The sequence below is a fragment of the Didymosphaeria variabile genome, assembly GCF_027946475.1.
Source record: "Didymosphaeria variabile strain IMI 356815 chromosome Unknown scaffold_2, whole genome shotgun sequence".
Classification (NCBI taxonomy): domain Eukaryota; kingdom Fungi; phylum Ascomycota; class Dothideomycetes; order Pleosporales; family Didymosphaeriaceae; genus Didymosphaeria; species Didymosphaeria variabile.
This window is the reverse complement of record NW_026611621.1, coordinates 2,036,397-2,055,848: the sequence shown is the minus strand read 5'-3', so window position 1 is coordinate 2,055,848 and position 19,452 is coordinate 2,036,397. Positions and strand designations below refer to the sequence as shown.

Genomic DNA, 19,452 nt, shown 5'->3' with positions numbered 1-19,452 from the left:
CCTCGTCTGGACTGCATTGGCCGCGCTGACTGGCCCATCCGCCTCATCCCCCCAAAAGCCCTCCACGCTCCCTGCGCTGCCTGTCGTTGCGTCGTCGCCGCCGTCAACCTGCGTCTGTCGCCCGACGTCTGCCCCTGGGTCGGCCGTCCCGGCGCAGGTAGGTGTCGCAAGCACGCACTCTACTTATAGCCTGGGCCTGTGCACCCTCCCGCCTAGGGCTGCTCGACGAGCACTTCACAGACCGCGCTCGCCACACTTGCGGCATTCCTGTGGCGACGGCCACGCTTCAGCTGCCCAGTGTTGACGAGTGCGCGCCCCTGGCTCCCAAGACGACGTCAGACCTCACCGCCATCATGACCATGTCGCCCTCGACCCCGAGCATACGTATTTCTGGCTCCTCGCTGCACCGCTACCCGCTCCCCCACCACCACCGTCCCTCCTATCCGAGCCCTCCAGGAGCCATGGCCATTCCTCGGGCGCGGCAAGATGTGCCGCCTCCGTTGCCGCCGCCGCGTTACATTGGCGAGGAGCTGCGCGAGAGCGGTGTGGATCCAGGCTGGACATGGGGCAACAACACAAACTATTCGAGGGACACTGCCTTCAAGGGAAACCGACATGGCGCCATCAAGCCGGGCTCGAGTCTGCTGAGTGGAGCTGGCAGTGATGTCGCGTCCTCGCACGAGCATCCGGCAGAACACCTTTTTGCTGCAAGGGAGTCGCCTAGCGACCGATCTTTTGACGACGCGGACAGCTTGGAGCAGAGTGACGAGGACTACGGCGGGAAACCTCGGCAGAGACCCTCGAACCATAGGTACGTTTCAAATTTTGCCTTGTCGCTTCAGTTGCCCTTTCCCTTTACGTGCGCATGCTCTGTCCACCTCAGGGAACAATGACCCCAGACGACGGACCAACCGCGCCCGTTGTTGTGCCGTACGTTGCAATAGAGCCCTCAGACATGCGTGCGCAATGCATGTCTGGCATCATCCCACATTCCCATGACACAATGGCTAACAGAGCATCGCGCAGGTTCACTAGCGAGCGACAGCTGGGACAAGGACTTCTCGAAACATCGTCTCACGCTTACGACAAGCAGCTCCTGTCCAAGATAGGCGGCCCCAACACTCCCACGAGGACCACGGCGCCCTCGCTCCCAGCCACCTCTCAAGAACCTGCACCTAATGCGCACACCTCCTTCAACAAGCTGAACGGCCGACTGAAACCTCTCTCGGTGCCCGATCGCCTGCAACAAACGTCGCTCGAATCGCCCGTGTCCCGGTGGCCTCCTTCAGGTGCCGTGTCACCTGGCTTTTCCGGCTTCCGCAGCCCTGTGTTCGACTCTGGCTCCGCGGACGCTCATCAGCGGAGATTCGGCAGCATATCGACGCCCGGGCTGGACGACACTAGCTCCGTGCACCGCGGCAGTTACGACCATAGCATGTTTACGGAATCCGAATTTGGCGTGGAAGAGAACGGCATGCGGGATTTGAACATCAACGATCGCAGCCCTGCAGGGTCCGACGAATATCACCAGGGGCTAAAAGGCGGTCTAAAGCGACGCGCTTCGTCCCCTCCCTCGGAAGCTGCGCGTGAGGATCGGCCCACAGCTGGTGGCAACACTGACTTGTATCACCGCCGTTCTGCACAAATGCTCGTCAGCCGCAATGCGCCGCCTACAACGAACACAGCACGTTACCCGACGATTTCTCACGGGTCACAAAATCAAGGGTCGCTGTCCTCCGTGTCAAGTCTCGGTCAACGCACGGCTTCGTTCGCTTCTTCCTTTGGGTTTTCTGCAGCCAGTAGTTTGACCAGTTATAGCGGGGATCAACGTCTCTCGCCTAGTGCGCTGTCCCCCTCGGCGGAAGCGGAATTAGGCCCCGTCTCGCCATATGCAGCTAGCAGGTCACTAAACCCTAGCCCGCGTGGTTCGCTATCGAGACCGCACCACCAGCGAGGCCTCTCCGAGAACGAACATCCCCAGATTCACAGCGTGCGGAAGATGTCCACGGACAGTATTCTACACTCACGACAGAATTCGATTGGGGGTCGTATCGTGGGCTCGTACATCTGCGAATGCTGCCCCAAGAAGCCGAAGAAGTTCGATAGCGAAGAGGAGCTGCGGTAAGTCATGCCCGGCACTTGCCCACCGCCATTTCATCAAAACATTGCTGACATAACCCGCAGTGTCCATGAGCTCGAGAAGCAATACACGTGCCAGTTTTGTCCAAACCGTTTCAAGAACAAGAACGAGGCCGAGCGACACCAAAATTCGCTCCACTTGCGCCGTCACTCTTGGTCGTGCGCCGCGCTTGCAGGCGTCCATGCGGCCTTTCACCCATCTTCAACCCACTCTGGCGTGGCTGATGTGTGCGGATATTGCGGTGAGGAATTCCCATTACCTCCGAATTGGGACGCCAGGACCGAGCATTTGAATCACGTGCACAAGTTTGGAGAATGCAATCAGGCTAAGAAGTTTTTCCGAGCGGACCACTTCCGACAACATCTGAAGCATAGCCATGCTGGGACAAGTGGAAAGTGGACCAACATGCTCGAGAATGCGTGCATGAAGGACGAGCCCCCACCAAAAGAGCGCGTTGGCTCCATAGGATCAATTGTGGGGCAATCTTCTGCCCCGCTCGCCCCAAAACCAGGCACTATTAACGAAGTACACGAAGAATCATGAGGCGTTGGACGGCTCTGCTTGATTTGCGTTCAGCGTAGCATCTAAGCATACGGGTCGATGGCTGCATTTGCTGCATTTGTGTTACAAAGTTTCCACTACGCTACTGAGGAGCGTTCCTTTTCCATCACGGCTTGCTATGGCCACTAGCTGCCGCTCTCTACCTCGCATCGGCGATATTTACTGATACTCACCTCGATCAAAATCACCGGCGTCTCCTAAATGATCTGTTATGTCAGTTCAGCATTATTACTTTTCGGTATAACGACCTCACGACTGTTTTTACTCTGCTTTTGGTCGCCAAGTAGTCGCTCGCGACTCTTACGACGTTTGCTTGGTGCATTGGTAGGAGTTTTGATGGTGCGATGCTCCTGGTCGGTGTGTTTTGGCGCACATAGATAGTTCCACACCGATCACTTGCTTGTCGCTTGTATCTTTCTTTTTGAATTGGCCGGCAGCAGCAGCAGCAGCAGCATCATCATCATCATCATCATCATCATCATCATCACGTAATGAACATTGTCAGAATACCATTTCCCCGATATCGAGCGGCTTTGTGGGACGCATTGAAGGTTGCCATTGAATAAGTCCATCAGGCATAGATACGCATGGGATGAAAAGATCACTTTCACATTCATTGATGCCTTCGGTACCCTTCAGTCTCGTTCTCTATCTCCTTAACATTTTACCACTTCGGAGCACCAATCTATCTCCCGCAGCAAGACCAGAACAATGTACACAGTATCCAACCAACTTGCTCCAAACCATCATCAGGTCATCATCGTCTCTCCCCGCGTCTTCGCTCATGCGCAAGGGCGCATTCGTGGCTTACGCTACGATACAGCTGCGCCAAGCCATTGTGTCTCGGGGAAGCGTGACAGGCAGCCCGGAGGACGCAAACTCTATGCAACAAGTGTTTATCGATTGGAATGCAACGCTTACTCCAGAGTCTGTGTAGTGCGTGGGGGCCCGTGCTCACCGCAGCTTGAACGCTCGTGGCTGCTGCTGCATTTAACGCGCTTTCGCGCACCTGTTGGCCAATGGAGTAGGTCCATCCACAACGCCTTGACTCCGCGTGCATTCTTCAAAGGATCCGAGGAGTGAAGCACAGACTCGTCAGAACGCTCGTCTTCGCGGGATCCTTGCGGGCATCCAAACTTGTCCATACAGACAGGGACGTCAGCATCGCCATCAATCGATATCGGTGTCGTGTCACATTTTGCGCGGCCCCCTAGCCTGTATCGCCTAGCCATACCTAGTAGCCGCGCGCCATACTGTAAGATGGCATAGTGATACAGGACTGTACATGTGCATGGAGGACGGGAGTGAGCGTGGCCTTGCTTGCACGCACCTTGCGAGTTTGCTAGCGCTTACGTGTGGTGCGCGGACGACTTCGTGCCTTACGTCGTGATGGTGAGAGTGACGACGAGTCGAATGTAAGATGGTCCTTTTCGGGTCAAGCTGCCGAACATCGGTGTGTTATGAGTATGCGTATCGCAAATGGGGCGTAGGGCGTATCGGTTGGATGGTAGAGTTGCGTGATCTGTTGATCGGTGCGAACCTTGCGCGTTATTGACACTTGCTCGTTATCGTCAACGAAGGCGTTGCCAAGGTATTGTGCATGTCTTCGATTTACTGGTGCTCGTGATAACAAATGGTCTCCTATCGGGAAAGAATACTGCGATATGGGGAGTGCAGAAGTAACTCGCGTTTTGCGAAACGGAGACATAGCGGAGGCATCCGCGTTGACCCTGGCCGAGCTGGACGCCTTTTTCTCGCTGTGCGTACTCGCTGAGACTTCACGATTATAATTACTCCACAACTGTGTGTTGACGGAAAGAAGCCGGTATTCATCACCGTGGTGGACGAGATGCGACCCAATTCGTTCCCGCGGCCTCCATTACCTACTCTGCTCCCTCAAACAAAACTGATGAGTGTCTACAAGCGAGTCAACGGACGCATCTGATTCGTCTCTCGATGGTTGACTACCGCCTAACCTTCAAGCAGTCATAAGCTCTACGAGCAAGAAGCTCATAGATCACAGATGGCGTCACGGAACGCACCGTTGTACGTAAATAGTAAGGCTATGGGAGAGTTGCTTTATCGGGCCTTTTCCAGCGGTGTGTACGGTTTCTATCGGTGGAGAGCGATGGATTGGTGAAGATACTCGTACCTTGGTTCTTTCAGGAATGTTTCTCCGAGTTATGTCGATAATCGTCGAAGCTTTGATAACATGTTGCGCACCGGTATCTCTAGCGAAGATCCCGGAGGCCGCTGGCAGAGAAGATCTATTGGATCGTCGTGATCATTCGATGGTCGGTCGCCTTCATAACGACCGGCCGTACCGAAATCGCTATTTTACATGCATGCCGCAGCTTCAATTTGCGTTCACGAAATCCACGCGTAAACACGAAAACACCATCCCGCTGCTTCCCGATTCCCGCACCATCTCGTATTCGAAACAAGCCCGCCGTCAACGTCCTGGCCACTTCCAGCCCTAGAAACAACGTTTGTGGGGCCGCGGTCTCCTGCAGCCCTGCTTATTGTTGGACGCTCCGAGGACCATCGACGGATTGCTTTGTTTGTAATGTCTTAAATGAAACATGAGGCTCTTGCCTTAATTGTACTTCACCAGTACGTGTCGGTTATGTTCCAGGGCGCGTTGCAGCATCCACAGTACCCGTGGGGCTGATATGAGTTTTCGTTCTTCTCGCTTAAGATTGCTGACGTTCCGAAGATGCACGTTTGCGAAATATGGGGAGTGATTTTTGTGTATTGTTCGGCGTAAGCAACGCGCGGGGTAATGCAGGTGTATCTGGATAGCCGGCCGGGCGCAAGTTGTTCCGCAAGTATAGACGCAAGCTGACCGAGAGAAAGACGGGATAACGAGGCAGATGCAGGTTCGCGCAAATCTTTGCTAGCAGGTCACGGACCAGTCGTATTCTCCGAAGGATGCGCAGGTTTGGTGCTGGCATATTGATCCTACAACCGTTGGGTGCTAAACGCACACATTGTTGAAGTTCTGGGACAGAGCGGCAGAAACAACAGCCTCTTACGTTCCTCGATATCTAGTTTCAGGGCAATCCATGTAGTAAATCCTTGGTGTGTACTCAGACTGGGCTTAGGGAAAGCCACACCCTTGAGGGCATGGCTGTTTACGTTGAACATTGTGTCGGCTGTCACATGCGGCACCCGGTGGGAAGATTGAGATCAGGGCTCGACTCGCGAAATAGGGAAACAAGCGAGCAAGCGCGCTTCTGTCCTGAGGTATGGCGGCCTAAGGTTGCAAGGGTACTTCGAGCCGCCCCAAGGAAAGCATCATCGTCAAGGTATACGGAAGCATGACTCCGAGAAGTTACCATCGATCCATCCTGCAGGCCAGCTCCAAATCAGACAAAGGTGTCCATGCAGACCCAGGTATCGCGTCACGCTGGCAGCTCTACGCGAGATCTAGCCCTATGGAAGGGGAGCACGTCTTCAGCTTCCAAGCTATCGCAAGGCCTGTTACACGCAAGGCTTAGCGTTGGGGGCCTGAGCGGGATGCATGAATCTGCTGCCGAGAGACAAGTACATGATGATTGGACTGTATGTCCGATCAAGCACTCTTTGCTCACGTAGTAGTATCAAGCGGTGAGAGCAGGTAAAGTGCTGGCAGTTCAGCGGACGGCCAAGAAAGAGAGTGATACCGCAGCTTATCTGGTGTAGGGGAGCAGTATCTGTCTGCGCTGATGTTTATTATCTCGTAAAGAGCGCTAATTCATTCGTGCAGACTCGCAAGAGGCTGGTGATCCTAGATTTTGTATGCTTGGCTGATCCTGTTCGCTCCTTGATGACGCTGACAGACCACAATCTTGTAGAGAAGGTGTTTAGTTTATCTCAGTGTTAAGGGACACGCCTAGGGCCCCGAATGACAAAGTACTCTGCCATGCGTCCCGCCGCGAAAGGGCAACCTCGGGCCCATCGCGTTTAGGTGTTAGACGTTCGTCCGCCAAGGCTATCTTTGCATGTATTTGCGAGAAACGAGAGGAGCGAACCATCGTGCGTAATTTGCGAACGCAGAAAGCGAGATTAACTTTGTTTCATCCATCCAGATCAAAACTATGTACGTAAGCTTCGAGATGTTTCGTTGCACTTGCGATAGCTGTCTCATATGTCCTTTATGTTCATTTCGAGCTGATGCGCAGGAGCTGTAGTCAGAAGTCACAGTAAAGCGAGCCCCACATGTTTTATATACTCTGTCTGTTGTTTTGTAGCTTTCATAACTGACCGCGAAGCACGTGTTGTGCATGACTGCTAAATGCTGACTGCAGTAAACAAACGTGAATGGACCCGGGCATTTGTCGCAAGCGAGTACTGACTAGCTTATACGTGATGAGCTCGCATATGCCAAGAAAGGTTGCCCCGCTCGAAGGCTTTCATGCGATAGGGATTAAAGACGAGCTAGCGGTTTTCAGATGCCATCGCGCAATGTTGGCGGTCATGGTATGCCGCTAGGTGGAGAAGGAAAATTCGCGGGATTGCTTAACCGTTCTCGATTACGTTTTGCGGCTTCTGCGTTACGTATCCTGTCAATCCGCATCTGATGAAAGTTTCTGTAGTATATCAGCAGGCCTGTAGGAGGACAGTGGGACGGGAACTAGCTGTACTTGCTCAAGGTGAAGATGCGGGGGCCAAGATTGACCTGGGCCTGGTCTTTGGACTTCGAAAGCTCGTTGATCTGCAACGCCAGTCAGTGATCAAGGTCATAGTTTTACGTGCAGTGAACGCAATCGAACCTTGTCGTCTTTCGCTTTTTCATCTGTCTTGTTCTCCTCGTCTGTCTTCTTAGCATCTTTGTCTTTAGCTTTTTCCTCATCCTCTACTTTTTCTTTGCGTTTTTCACGCTTTATTCGTTGCTTCTCTTCATACTCTCTCTTCACTTTCTCGATTTCAAGGTCAAGCTCTTCCTTTTTTTTGCGAGCTGCAGCTGCCGCGACTTCGTCTGCATCAGGCTGGCAGAACCCACGATCTGACAGGTGCCCAACGCAAATGTAGAAGAAGTCCTAGCATCGTGAGCGCGTTCCAGAATGCTGCGTGGGAGCTCGTCACCTTGTTATCCGGCGTGATCAACACACTAGTCGAGGGCTTGTAGCAGACCCAACAAGCTTTAGCTGCGCCATCGGCCACCTTGCGATGATGCCACAGGTTCTTCAGTGACATTTTGAAGGGTGGCTTGCGAGTGCAGCGACTAAAGTCCCCTCCACTGGGTGCAGGCAGCTAGTCCAGATGTCTAGGGATCTATCAGGCACTCTGTAGGCGTACCCTTTCGAGACTTGTGGACAGGAGCGAATGGGGTAGTCAAGAATATGTGTGAGAAAGTCGATCGTGGTACGGCGAGATTGCACGGATGCGTCAAACGACAGCCACGTCGCGCAAGCAGGTGGCCTGTCGTTGACTTAGTGTGGCGCTGTGAGGCTAACCCTAGTCCCAACGCGGCCTAGCGTATCCAATCACACCAATGTCAGTGTGACGGCTTTTTGTAACACCCTTCCTTCATTACATTGCACATGTCTCTAGCCAAGGCATCGAAAGCGTTCACGAATATTCACTTCTCTACAAGAATATCTTGTGCAATCTTCCAGTCTCGTACTGGCAGCCTCGAAACCGCCAAGCCGTTGCAGGATCGAATTTTTCGTGCGCCTTACTTGCATGCTCGGAATGTTGCCGCAGGTATTGACATTATCGCAGGCTTTTTACCCTATCACAATTTGAGGTTTGGCAGCTCGTTCGCTATGGAAAACGAACCACAATTCAAGTACATCGATGTTGGTCCGCGGAACCCCAATCTGCCCTATAACATTCCGCTAATTAGTCGAAGATTGGCATCAACCTCACAGATCCTATATTTCGCGGTGTGCATCATGGAGCCCAAAGACACGAAGATGACTTCGAGGACGTCATCCAGCGTGGTTTAGACGCAGGTTGCAAAAAGTTCATGGTCACAGGTTCGGACCTAAAAGAGTCGGAAAACGCTCTCGAGATAGCCAAAGCACATCGTAAGTTGACCGATGGGCTATGCAGCTACACCTTCGTTCTTGCTTCTACAACTATGCTTAACAGCAGGCTCGATCTTTTAGACACCGCTCATATCTGTGTACTTCTCTTCCCTGATCGTTATTCTTCTGCCTAAGCTAAATCTACCCGAGCTGTTATCGCTGACATCATCAGCCGGTCTTTGCTACGCAACTGTGGGAGTTCATCCCTGCTCGGCAAAACACTTCGATTCTCACCCTGAAGGTGCCGACGCCCTCCTGGCCTCACTGAAAAACCTTGCCCTATCAGGTAAACAGACTGGTCATGCTGTCGCTTTCGGCGAATTTGGCCTTGACTACGACCGCCTTTTTCTGACGTCAAAAGAGCAGCAGCTCAAATATTTCGAAGCGCAGCTCCAAATTGCCGTCGAAGTCCAGCTCCCGCTATTCTTACATTCTCGCGCAGCAGCTGAAGATTTTGCGCGATTGCTAGGTGCCCGGTTGGAGGAGCTGCCGAAGAGGGGCCTTGTACACTCTTTTACGGGCACGGTGGAGGAAATGCAGAGGATTGTAGACATGGGATTCGACGTTGGTGTGAATGGGTGTAGCATGAAAAGTAAAGTTCGAACTACCGTTTTCTAACGGCATGAGGTTGACCTAAATATCTAGCGGAGAAGAACATCGAAGTAGTTCGCGCCGTGCCGTTGTCGCATCTACAAATCGAGACGGATGGACCGTGGTGCGAAATGCGGCCCTCTCACGCTTCAGCGAAGTATCTCAAGGATGCACCACCGCTCCCGAAGGCGGTCAAGAAGGACAAATTCGTCAAGGGCGCTATGGTCAAGGGGAGGAATGAGCCTGCTACTATTCCGCACGTAGCATACGCGATTGCAAAGATCAAGGACGTTAGTGTGGAGGAGGTTTGCGAAGCGTAAGTGTCAGGTCTATCGGTTTGCAATGACAGTAACTAACGTATCTGCAGGGCCTGGCGCAATTCCATCGAGATGTTTGGATTGGGGGAGTAACAGGAGCGAAGTCTCGGGTCAATCAGCGGATTCCAGCCACTGATTGAGATTCGCAATATGTAAGGAACAAAGTAGACCTGCAGGTATAGAATACAACTACTATTGAATTTGACCTTATTGATGTTCCGAATTTGCTGAGTTCATAGAGGACAATATCTGAAGAAACGATGACCAGGGCTACAGGCCGTAGATTTATATACACCAACAGTGCTCATGCGCCAGGTCTTACAAAGTCGTAAAATACAACGACGAGCACTATTAGGGCAAGATCATGCTGTTTTATTCTTATATTCGTAAAACAGTGCTATTGTCTTGGGGTTATCTAACCTATGTCATATTGCGGTTAAGAACTGTCTGCCGGTGACAGGGCCAGCGAGCAGAGTGTCCGCTGTACCGGCAAATGGAGTGGTCGAAGCAAAAGCGCCCGACTTAGTCGCCGAAGCGGTAGAAGAACCAGAAGGTGTCTCAGACCGAGAAGCTGTGGAATTGGCCTCGCTTGTAGATTGGGCAGAACTGGAATTTGAACTCCCCATATTGGCATTGGATGTTTCCTTTTCAAACGTTTGAACCATTTGGGCTGTCACTTACTCTTCACTCTGCGTTGCCCAATTAATGCTGCCAGTCAGACTGGAGTTTTGCTCATCTTCCAATAACTCGCAGCCCTTGATGCTGGATGCAACCGAAGCTTGTTACACGATACGTGCCGTATCGGCATACGCATCGATGTTATTTTCGCTTGTTGGCGCATTCAAGGCTCCTACTATGCCGGTTCTGCAGTGTTCCTGTACGGCGCAGTAGTACCACACCTACATTCAAAGCCACTAACATTAAGATTTTCAGTGGGATAGTGCCCTTATGTATGCGTACCAGATCCTCGCATGTGGCATCGACTACGAACCATACGCCCTAAGGGAGGTCTATCATCTTAAGTACGCGCACGATCAGTTTGGTATCACGAACGTTCAGCCGCACAATTGGGCTTTTCTTTATGTTATTGTCGGAAGAGCATGAGGGAAGAACAATGTTCCGCATGAGCGCCCAGAAGGCGAGGTAAGCTAGGCTGGAGGGGGAAGCGACAATGCAGAGGCGCTATAAAGATACTGGGCAGGCGGTACCTCAGCCTTGTGCATTACAGATCGCTACCTTCCTCTCAATCCCATATTCGTCTCTATCCATTCGCAGACTCTGGCCAGCCCTAGGAAATGGAGCAAAATCAATCTCGCTCTCAATGAGAACTCCAGCTTCCGAAGGGGACCACGCACAGCTTGTCACCTCGCTTCTCCCTCTTCACATCTATCAACGATTCGAGCTGTGGTAGATATCCAAGCTATCTATACATAGCGCAAGGGATGGTACTGGAAACTACGTGCCCTTGTCGCTGGACCTTAAACGTTGGACATATAGATGCAGCATTTGAGCTCATCTCGCGACGACAAAGCTTCCTCAGATCAGGCTAAAGACCCGACAACTATTGTCATGGACCGACCAGACATCGACTGGCGGCACTCGCCATAAGGATTGACATCGGAGAAATTAATGCGGTTAGCAAAGTGAGCAAAATCAGGAGTCATCGCACATGGCCGGCTCATGATTAGGGCATTCTGTACATTGATAGACGCCGCAAGTCTGCTGCCTAGTCGACACGTGTACAATACATAATTTGCAGAGTCTGTGGTGTGGCTCACCGCAGAATGGCACGCGAAGAAGGGTTGCTTCTACCTTCTATGCTTTAGTTTCACGTCCAGGTCTGGCGGGGACGAATAAACTAGACAGCAGAAGAGCTAGCGTACGTCCAGGATCCTGGAAATTCACTGTCCCAGGTACCATTTGAGGAATAGTCCGTGGAGAAATGACCCAAATCGTGCTATATGAACCCTTTGGACTTTCCGTGTTCTTGTTGCGCACCTTCCACCTAACACACTTGACGGTAACAACTCTCTCGACTTTGTAACCTTTTCCAAGCAAGCGCAGTGAGAGCGATGAGCAACATGCGAATCTGGGCCTTTCTCCTCGCCGTGCTACCCTCGTGCTGTCTAGTGAGCACGCTCTCATTCAGTCATGACTTCAACGGCACCGTCCCCTCGATTCCCGGCATCACGAACTTTTCTTATCCGACTGCCTCTAGCCACATAGAATCCGGCTTCGCAGACGGCCTCGTCAATACTGCCATCCACCAGCCCTGGCCTTTCTTAAGGGGTTTGAAGTACAGCACACGCACCATCCGCTACTGCTATGCGGACCAAGCCTCCCAAGATGCAATTGAGTGCAAGGTAAATGCAGCGATGAATCTCTGGTTTGAAGTCCTCGGCGGGAAACCAGGCCCAGATACCGGGTTCAACTTTTACTTCTCGCGGGCCTTTGCTCAGGGCAATGTCCAGTTCTGTTATGCGAAAGACTCGTACAATTCAAAGACAGCACAGGGGCAGTGGAATGCGGCGCTGCATGATAAACAGGATGCTCTCGTAGTGTCATATCGGCCCGTCGACGAGAACGGAAACAAGCCGGCAACGTCGGCGAGTCTGGGCTACACGCCAGATAATGCCATGTTCCCGTGGCAGAGCCGACAGGCGAGACATTACATGCAGATCGCCGACAAGGACGATGTGCCTAGGATTGCGCATGAGCTGGGCCACGGTGAGTAGTACAGCATGTTCGACGTTTATCTCTGCTAACGTCACCATTAGTCTTTGGGCTTATACATGAGCACCAACGCTCTGATCGTACGTCATTCCATCTTTACCTGCCCTTCACTGTGTCAGTAAGAATCACTCGCTAACTTGCCTATGCACCGAAAAGGAGACACGGTGATTGAATACCGCCCCCAAAACATCGCAGGCTACGCCGATGCCCTCGCCGCAGCCATCAAAGACGGAGTGCCCGAAGCTGAAGCCCGCAACAAGCTCCGTGACGATGTCGCGTTTTGCCAGAAGTACAACTTCCGTGGGTCTGCCTATGTCAGTAAGTCTCGCTCAATTCCGTGACATGTGCAAATATAACCTATGCACAATACCATAGCATGTTCACAGCCACTCCACTCATCCACACCCATTACATATCGACACATTCACAGCCACATCCCGCCCCGCCCCGCTGTCCGCCACCTCATGACCATCCACTCCCTCTCCCCTTCACACCACTAACCCACACCCAGAAGGCAGCGACCAGCCCGGCATCATCCAGGGCGACCCCACCCAGGGCCCCCTCGACTTCGACTTCGACTCCATCATGATCTACCCATCCGACGCGGAAACCGACACAGCCGCGTGCCGCAACGATATCGCCAAGTGCCCAATGGTGCGGCGTGTAGGCCAGGACCAGAATGGGAACGCAAAGTTTGAGTACTTTCCCGCCAAGTACAAGCCGAGCGCGAAGGATGCTGAGTTTATAAGGAAGCATTATCCATGGGAGCAGACGGAGAACTAGACGGAGGTGAAGAGAGAAGCGGCAGAGGGAAGATAGAGGATGGGGATTGGAAGAGTGATACACGCGTAGAGGCATGTTGAAGTTACAGGAAGGTGCTGATAGCTAGAGCAGCATATTTCCCACATCGTCCTGAAGTATATGAAGGGCTTGTGACAAACCGCGATAAGCTAATGGCGTGTAATGTTACAGTCATACAAACGATTATAACGTCGCTTGGGAATGCAACATGATACCCGGGGGATGTCGAATGTGCGATATGACTAGAGTATGGTACAGTTGCGGATGTAGTAGATACAGCAACCCAATAATGCGGTGATATACAACGCCAGAACGCCTGCTGAGTGATTATCGAGCGCAGCGTCGAAGCCTCGATCGTCGAAGCGCGAAAGAGTACTACTTCAACACATCTCTAAACCTCAAACTCGGCTTGGAACCAGGGTCAAACAACGGCTTGATAACCAGCCCAACCTTATCGCCCGCCTCCTCTTCCTTAGCCTCAATCAGCGGCGCAAACTTCGGCGGTGCCCACTTGAGCTTCTCCCTCTGCTCTTTGGCCTTGGCTTCCATCTCCCTCCATTGCTCCCTCCTGATATTCGCCTTCTCCAACGCCAACAGCACCCTCCGTTGATCGTGCACCCTCGCCAGGTCCCTCAACAGTTTCGGGTCAACCTGCTTCTCTTTCGCAACATGCTCCATGACCTCACCAATCTTACGCACGTGCTGCGCTCTTGCATAACCCCTGAGCATGACCTCGTGCGTAAATTGATCGGGTTCAATTCCGCGGCTGCGCATGATGTCAAAAACACGTTCTGCGGCGAGTATCTGTTGGGATTTGAAGAACCCTTGCATTAAGATGTTCCAGGTATACACATTGGGGTTCGTGCGGTGTTCGGACATGTCCTGGACGACTTGGGAAGCGTGCTCGAAGTTTTGAGCACGGCAGAAGGAGAGGAGGAAGGTGTTCCATATAATGGGATCCTTAGCGAGCTTGGAGAGGGTGGGGTCGTGGTTGGTCTGAACTAGCTCAGTGAAGTTCTGGTATAGAGCCCACATATGGTTTTTGTTGATATTGGTAGAAGTAGCTTTCAGAATCTCGAGCTGGAGCATGATGTAGAGGGCCATGGGTGGAGGGTCCATAAATGCGGACTCATTGAGAATATTACGCGATGATGTTAGTGAACTTGCGCGAGAAAATGTAGAGTTGGCAGACCAGAAAGGTTCCAGCGGGCGTGGAGAGAAGAAGCGAAGGTAGGTTTCTAGGAGCTGTTCAGAACGGGCCAACGACTCTTCTGGCTGGTGAGATTCGCGGTGAAGCCGAACGAATTGGAAATATAGATAATCCGCCGCAAGCCAAGGATCCCTCACCTCTTTCGCAGTCTCGGCACAGTAATCCGCAAAACCATTGAACTTGGAAGGGTCGGCTGTCATGGTGCATCCATGGAGTAAGGTTGAGAAAGTGACCTTGTCGGGTTTTAGACCGTTGTCATCGAGCGTGTTATACACCTTAAAGGCGGTCGTATGGTCGCTCGCTTCCATGGCGTTATGGATGATGACGTTGTAGAGAAGAATGTCGAGCTTGACGCCAAAATCCACAAGGGTTGCGACAATGCCGGTTGTCTCGTGGTAGCTTTCCTTGTTCATCATGCTTCTGTGGAGAGTCAAAGCACACGACCAACGAAATCTTAGCTCGTTCGCTGTCTTCACCCTGATCTTCTCAGTTCTTGCCTCTTCAATGATACTGCCAAGGCATGAAAGGGCCTGCCTGAAGTTGCCAGCCTTAGCGAAGGTGTTGGCATAGTGCAGGAGCACGTGGTGACCAATATATGTACCCGACTCCTTCATAGTATCAAAGACACGCCGAAAATCTTCAGTGCTGGCAAGCTTTGCCACACAGAACAATAAGTCCTGTGAGCAGATACGTTTGTGGGGCGCCAGATGCTCGTTGAAGGTGTGGTAGAAGGTAGGAATGAACTGGGCTTCGTTCTGCTTCAGCTGTTTCTTCTGGGCGATTGACTTCCAGGACATGTTCATGTAGACTCGTGCTAGATGCTCGAAAGCATCTGCTATGATCCAAGGACTTAGACTTTCGACGCAAGGACGGTGCGTCAAAGCTTGTAGAAAGGGCAGGGCCCGATGCGGAAACTTGTCAAGAAGATATATGAGCAAATGAGGCCAGTATTGCTCTCTCGTCTCAGTGTCAAAGGCGTTCCAGTTTCTCCAAACTTGACCGGCACCGGTTGCAGCTTCGTTACTAAACAAGCTAGCTGTCCATGAAGCACATTCTGGATGATGCCGGAGGACGATTGGATAGGAGCGCCTGTTCAATCTCGCATAGACGTTTCGGTCTAATGCGGCAAAAGCCATCATGATATATTCCCCGAGCGAGGTATTCAAGAAATCCATTGGTTTGTGAAGGTTCAAGATCTGTGCTTCCTTGGCTGAATGAGCAAGAATTCGACGGCGCAGTGACCTATATCGACCGTCCATTTTCTTTGGAGTGTCTCCATGCTTGGATAATTCATGGAACCGGTAAGCTCTGAAGCTACTGCGAAGAAAATCCAATCGTCTCTGACGACGCCTTTCGGATATGACGACAAGTTTCAGCCGGGCTGGTCGTTTATTCAAGCCTTCAGATGTTGGCTGCGTACGGCCGGTAAAGCGTTGGAGACCTGCATTACTCCATGGAACGACTTTACCCCATACGGAGACCACTTTTCGGATTCTTCGGCGTGGGACTGCTCTTTTGCCCCTGCTCCGAACTAGTTTGGCATCAGCTTCCAGACGCTTCCCGTCTCTCCGATCAAAAAAGCGCCCTCCGATTCCTCGTATCCTCCCATCTGTGCCTGCCGTACTGTAGCTCCGCAGCTGTTGCTTTGCAAAGCTAAAGATTTCGGCATAGCGTGCACCAAGCGTCGCTCTCTCCTTTGTGTTCCCTGCTAGCACAATTCCTCTTGCGTTGCACCTCTTCTCCTCTTGTATTTTCTGCGACCTCCTATCATCTTGGTGGGTGTGAAGCTGAGCGTCGGCGAAGGCTCGAGGTGCGAGGAAGGGAAGGAGAGGTGACGTGGCGCTGGTGGGAGGCCTGGCATTTCGAAAACAGGCGGAGCGCATGGGCAGAGGGAAGAGATGTGGCCTTCATCGAGCCATGACGCGCGGGACAAGATATATGCTGAAGGGAGATGGTCGCGCGAAAAAGTTTAGGAGGGTGCACGGACGCGAAAGTCGAAGCTCACCTTCGAAAGCGACCACCACCCTGACTGTTTGATTGACGACACCAACTTCAGCTTCTGTGAGTTACAGATATAGGGAGGACATCAAAATCGCGCGATCTCAAAAATCAGCATACCAGATTCCGACAGCGCAAAACGTGCGTTGCGCCTGCCACAGACCATTGCGCAACTGCATCTTCGATTCGCGATCGCGATCGCAACCACGACACCTTGCGACAAGGTCCTTGCGCTTTCTTCAATCTAGGGCACACCTCTTTCCCGTGTGCCTCAAAGCTCAAGGCGACCCAAAATGTCCTCACACGAGAAACTCTCCGCCGCCGCCAACGACCGCAAAGCCCGCCTCGCGCAACTCAAATCCCTCAAGCGCAAACAAGCTCCCACTGACGACGCCTCCACCGAAGATGACTCTGCAGCCCTCACGAGAATATCAATGGAGCCCACATCAACAGATCTCGCAATTGTCGAAGAGCTCTCAGTATCATCCACCTACCTCTCCGGCCGCAACTACGACCCCACCACGCGCAACGTAAAACTCGGCTTCGACGCCCTCCCCATCTCAGACCCTACTTCTACCCTCGAATACAAAGCCGAGCAGCTCGCGCTCGACATCAAGACCGCACAGCAAAAAGAGCTTGCCGAAGACAAAGGGCTTGACCTGTTCAAACTGCAGCCGAAGAAGCCGAACTGGGATTTGAAAAGGGACCTAGGTGAAAAGATAAGGGGGCTAGAGGTGCAGACTGAGAATGCGATTGCGAGATTGGTAAGGAAGAGGGTGGAAGCGCAAAAGAGGGGGCAATGGGAGTGAGGGCGGGGGCGAGAAGGTCGGGATGGAAGGGAGGAGTTGGTGGAGGCAATGCATCTTAAAGAGCAAGAAGAAGAGGCGGACAGGAGGAGGGAGAAAGAGGACGAGGATGTGAGTTGAAGGGTGACAGACGGAGGGACACATGTTGACAATGATTCGAGAGGCACAGCGACGTGTCCGGCTCTACTTTGATAAAAGTAGATGGACGTGACGGCATTAGCTGCACAAAATAGATGCTGCAAGATGTTACAGTGGAAAGATTCTGAGACGGGACCGAGTGTAATGCCATGTTTGGCCATTATCGCAGTACCGAGGGTATCTAGCTACTACAGCCGACTGAGAGTCTAAATCCAAAAGCTGTTGGCTCCGAGCCATCTGATCTACACGAAGCGCCAATGATGACTGTTTAAAGACATCATAATACTACGATGAGAAAGGTTTCTCTGCACGCCACCCTTCAGTCTCCCCCGTCTAATGGCTCTGTCAGAAGGACTCGCGTCCTGCATAGGCGAGTTCTTGCATGACACCTATTCAGCGTCCGCCCTGCATCTGCCTCGTCAAAGCAACCCGCTTGCTGTAGGGACTTAGACTACGCTCTCTTGATGGTGCCGGCTGTGGTGCCGGCTGTGATGCCGGTGCTCTTATGGGCCCAGGGTGCCGAACATCGGTATCAAATCGATAGCGTCCACCGCCATGCGCATTGTCGCCGTTCATGCCTCCATTGCGATTCTTGTAAGGGCTTGGGGACCTTGACATGCGCCGTTTTAAGTATGGACTTGGGCTTCGTCGACGGTACGGGGATCTTGACCTAGATCTGAATGAACGAATTGGGCCTCCTCGTGGAGAAAGCCGGTTCTGAGGTGGAGTACGATCGCCGGAGGTGTCCATACGGTCCAAACGGTTTGGGCTCCGAGACGGCGGCCGAGACAGTGAAGGCTCCGGAGTTGACTGCTTCCCGTGTGCCTTTCTGCTCCCGCTACGAGTTCGACGTCCTCTGCCCCTCGTATAACTGTGACTTCGCGAATAGTATTTTCGAGGGGGCTTTCCGTCGTGAACCCTCGTCATACGACATGTCCATGGGGCTTGAGCGCGATCGCGACCTTCTCCGACCTCTTTCGTTTTCTGGGCTCATGGAACTTAGTCTCCGCCGTGTGTTGCGTTCCGCCCCGTCTAACGAGTGGTGCGACTCGGATGAGATAGACCTGCGACCTCTTTTGCCTAATAACTCTCCACCACGAAGCGACGCGCTCCCATCCTTGATATGCCTAGGTGACCGCGACCGCAACCGTGACCGGTCTGTGGAGATCGTAGATATGGAGTCAGAATCAGACACGGAGGATGCCGATCGCGAGCGTCTTCCTGAAGTTTTGCGGCGTTCCTCCTCTTTATCTGCCAGTATCTTGTCGGCTAAGCCCTTCTTGCGTAGCAAGTCACTTGGTACGTCTTCAGTTAGCTTCGGCTTGAGCGATGGGTTCAGAAGCTGCTGGGTGCGCGAGGGTCGTGGTTTGTATGGGCGTTCTTGCGCCGAAACGGTGCACTCGTATGAATAATGGCCTTTCTGCAGGCATTTCTGGCAGGTAGTGTTTGGCGTCGCTTTGGAGCGGCCTCCATAGCCACCACGGCGGCTGAACATGGCTTGCCAGGTGGAAATACTGGCGCGGGTGCGCGGTACCGTAGTTAGTTGAAGATATAACGATTTGTATTGGAGATCTGGAGCGAAACGTTGGACGATGAGCTTCCAAGCTGACTGCCTGGTGCGTAGTACGGTGCGGCGCAAAGTTCGCGCAAGTATTCGTCCGGCTCTTACGGTGGAAGAAAAGGGCCTAGGACCGACGCAAGGTGAAAGGCATTACCAAGGAGATCTCAGGATTATGTCGGCGGGCGAGGCGACGCTTGGTGCCAGCACAAGCAGCAAGCTGGAGTAGTTGCTAGTCGCGCGAAAGCGAGCAAAGTCGTAGCACGTGAATTGCGCCTGCCGCCAAGGACAGCGCACGGTTCAATTTGGGACAACGTCGAGGCTCTATCATTCCTCTGGCTCCACACGCCCTCACCCCACCCTGCCAGCCCTGCGACCCCCGCTGCGACGCCTCGAACTGCCACCGAGCTCTTCATCGCAGACACGGGCTCTGCGCGCTGCCTGCTGCTTCTATACCTGCCGACTACCCTACGCTGGATCGAATGTCGACTGTCCACGATGTGCAACTCTCTGGCCATTGCAGTCACTTTCCTTGAACAGCCTATTTCCTGAGACCTTTTACAAAAACTTCGAACACGTTCCTTT

General features: G+C 52.7%; 6 protein-coding genes across 6 annotated transcripts; 4 read left to right on the top strand and 2 right to left on the bottom strand.

The window, feature by feature from the left end:
* Positions 1-353: 353 nt before the first annotated feature.
* N0V89_002387 (uncharacterized protein) lies at positions 354-2,683 on the top strand (the record flags this gene model as incomplete). Its single annotated transcript, XM_056211197.1, has 3 exons — positions 354-811; positions 1,027-2,121; positions 2,185-2,683. 3 exons carry the CDS (start codon positions 354-356, stop codon positions 2,681-2,683), a joined length of 2,052 nt encoding a protein of 683 aa, XP_056074670.1.
* A 4,633-nt stretch (positions 2,684-7,316) lies between these two features.
* On the bottom strand, positions 7,317-7,879 carry N0V89_002386 (uncharacterized protein; the record flags this gene model as incomplete). The annotated part of the gene is made up of 3 exons (XM_056211196.1): positions 7,317-7,397; positions 7,456-7,722; positions 7,769-7,879. The coding sequence occupies 3 exons, from the start codon at positions 7,877-7,879 to the stop codon at positions 7,317-7,319; spliced, it is 459 nt and encodes a 152-aa protein (XP_056074669.1).
* A 572-nt stretch (positions 7,880-8,451) lies between these two features.
* N0V89_002385 (uncharacterized protein) lies at positions 8,452-9,716 on the top strand (the record flags this gene model as incomplete). The annotated part of the gene is made up of 5 exons (XM_056211195.1): positions 8,452-8,484; positions 8,538-8,715; positions 8,888-9,307; positions 9,361-9,622; positions 9,674-9,716. The coding sequence occupies 5 exons, from the start codon at positions 8,452-8,454 to the stop codon at positions 9,714-9,716; spliced, it is 936 nt and encodes a 311-aa protein (XP_056074668.1).
* A 1,979-nt stretch (positions 9,717-11,695) lies between these two features.
* Positions 11,696-13,139, top strand: N0V89_002384 (uncharacterized protein; the record flags this gene model as incomplete). Its single annotated transcript, XM_056211194.1, has 3 exons — positions 11,696-12,350; positions 12,516-12,674; positions 12,868-13,139. The coding sequence occupies 3 exons, from the start codon at positions 11,696-11,698 to the stop codon at positions 13,137-13,139; spliced, it is 1,086 nt and encodes a 361-aa protein (XP_056074667.1).
* Positions 13,140-13,532: 393 nt separating this feature from the next.
* N0V89_002383 (uncharacterized protein) lies at positions 13,533-15,170 on the bottom strand (the record flags this gene model as incomplete). The annotated part of the gene is made up of 1 exon (XM_056211193.1): positions 13,533-15,170. One exon carries the CDS (start codon positions 15,168-15,170, stop codon positions 13,533-13,535), a length of 1,638 nt encoding a protein of 545 aa, XP_056074666.1.
* Positions 15,171-16,658: 1,488 nt separating this feature from the next.
* On the top strand, positions 16,659-17,174 carry N0V89_002382 (uncharacterized protein; the record flags this gene model as incomplete). Its single annotated transcript, XM_056211192.1, has 1 exon — positions 16,659-17,174. One exon carries the CDS (start codon positions 16,659-16,661, stop codon positions 17,172-17,174), a length of 516 nt encoding a protein of 171 aa, XP_056074665.1.
* Between the last annotated feature and the right edge of the window lie 2,278 nt (positions 17,175-19,452).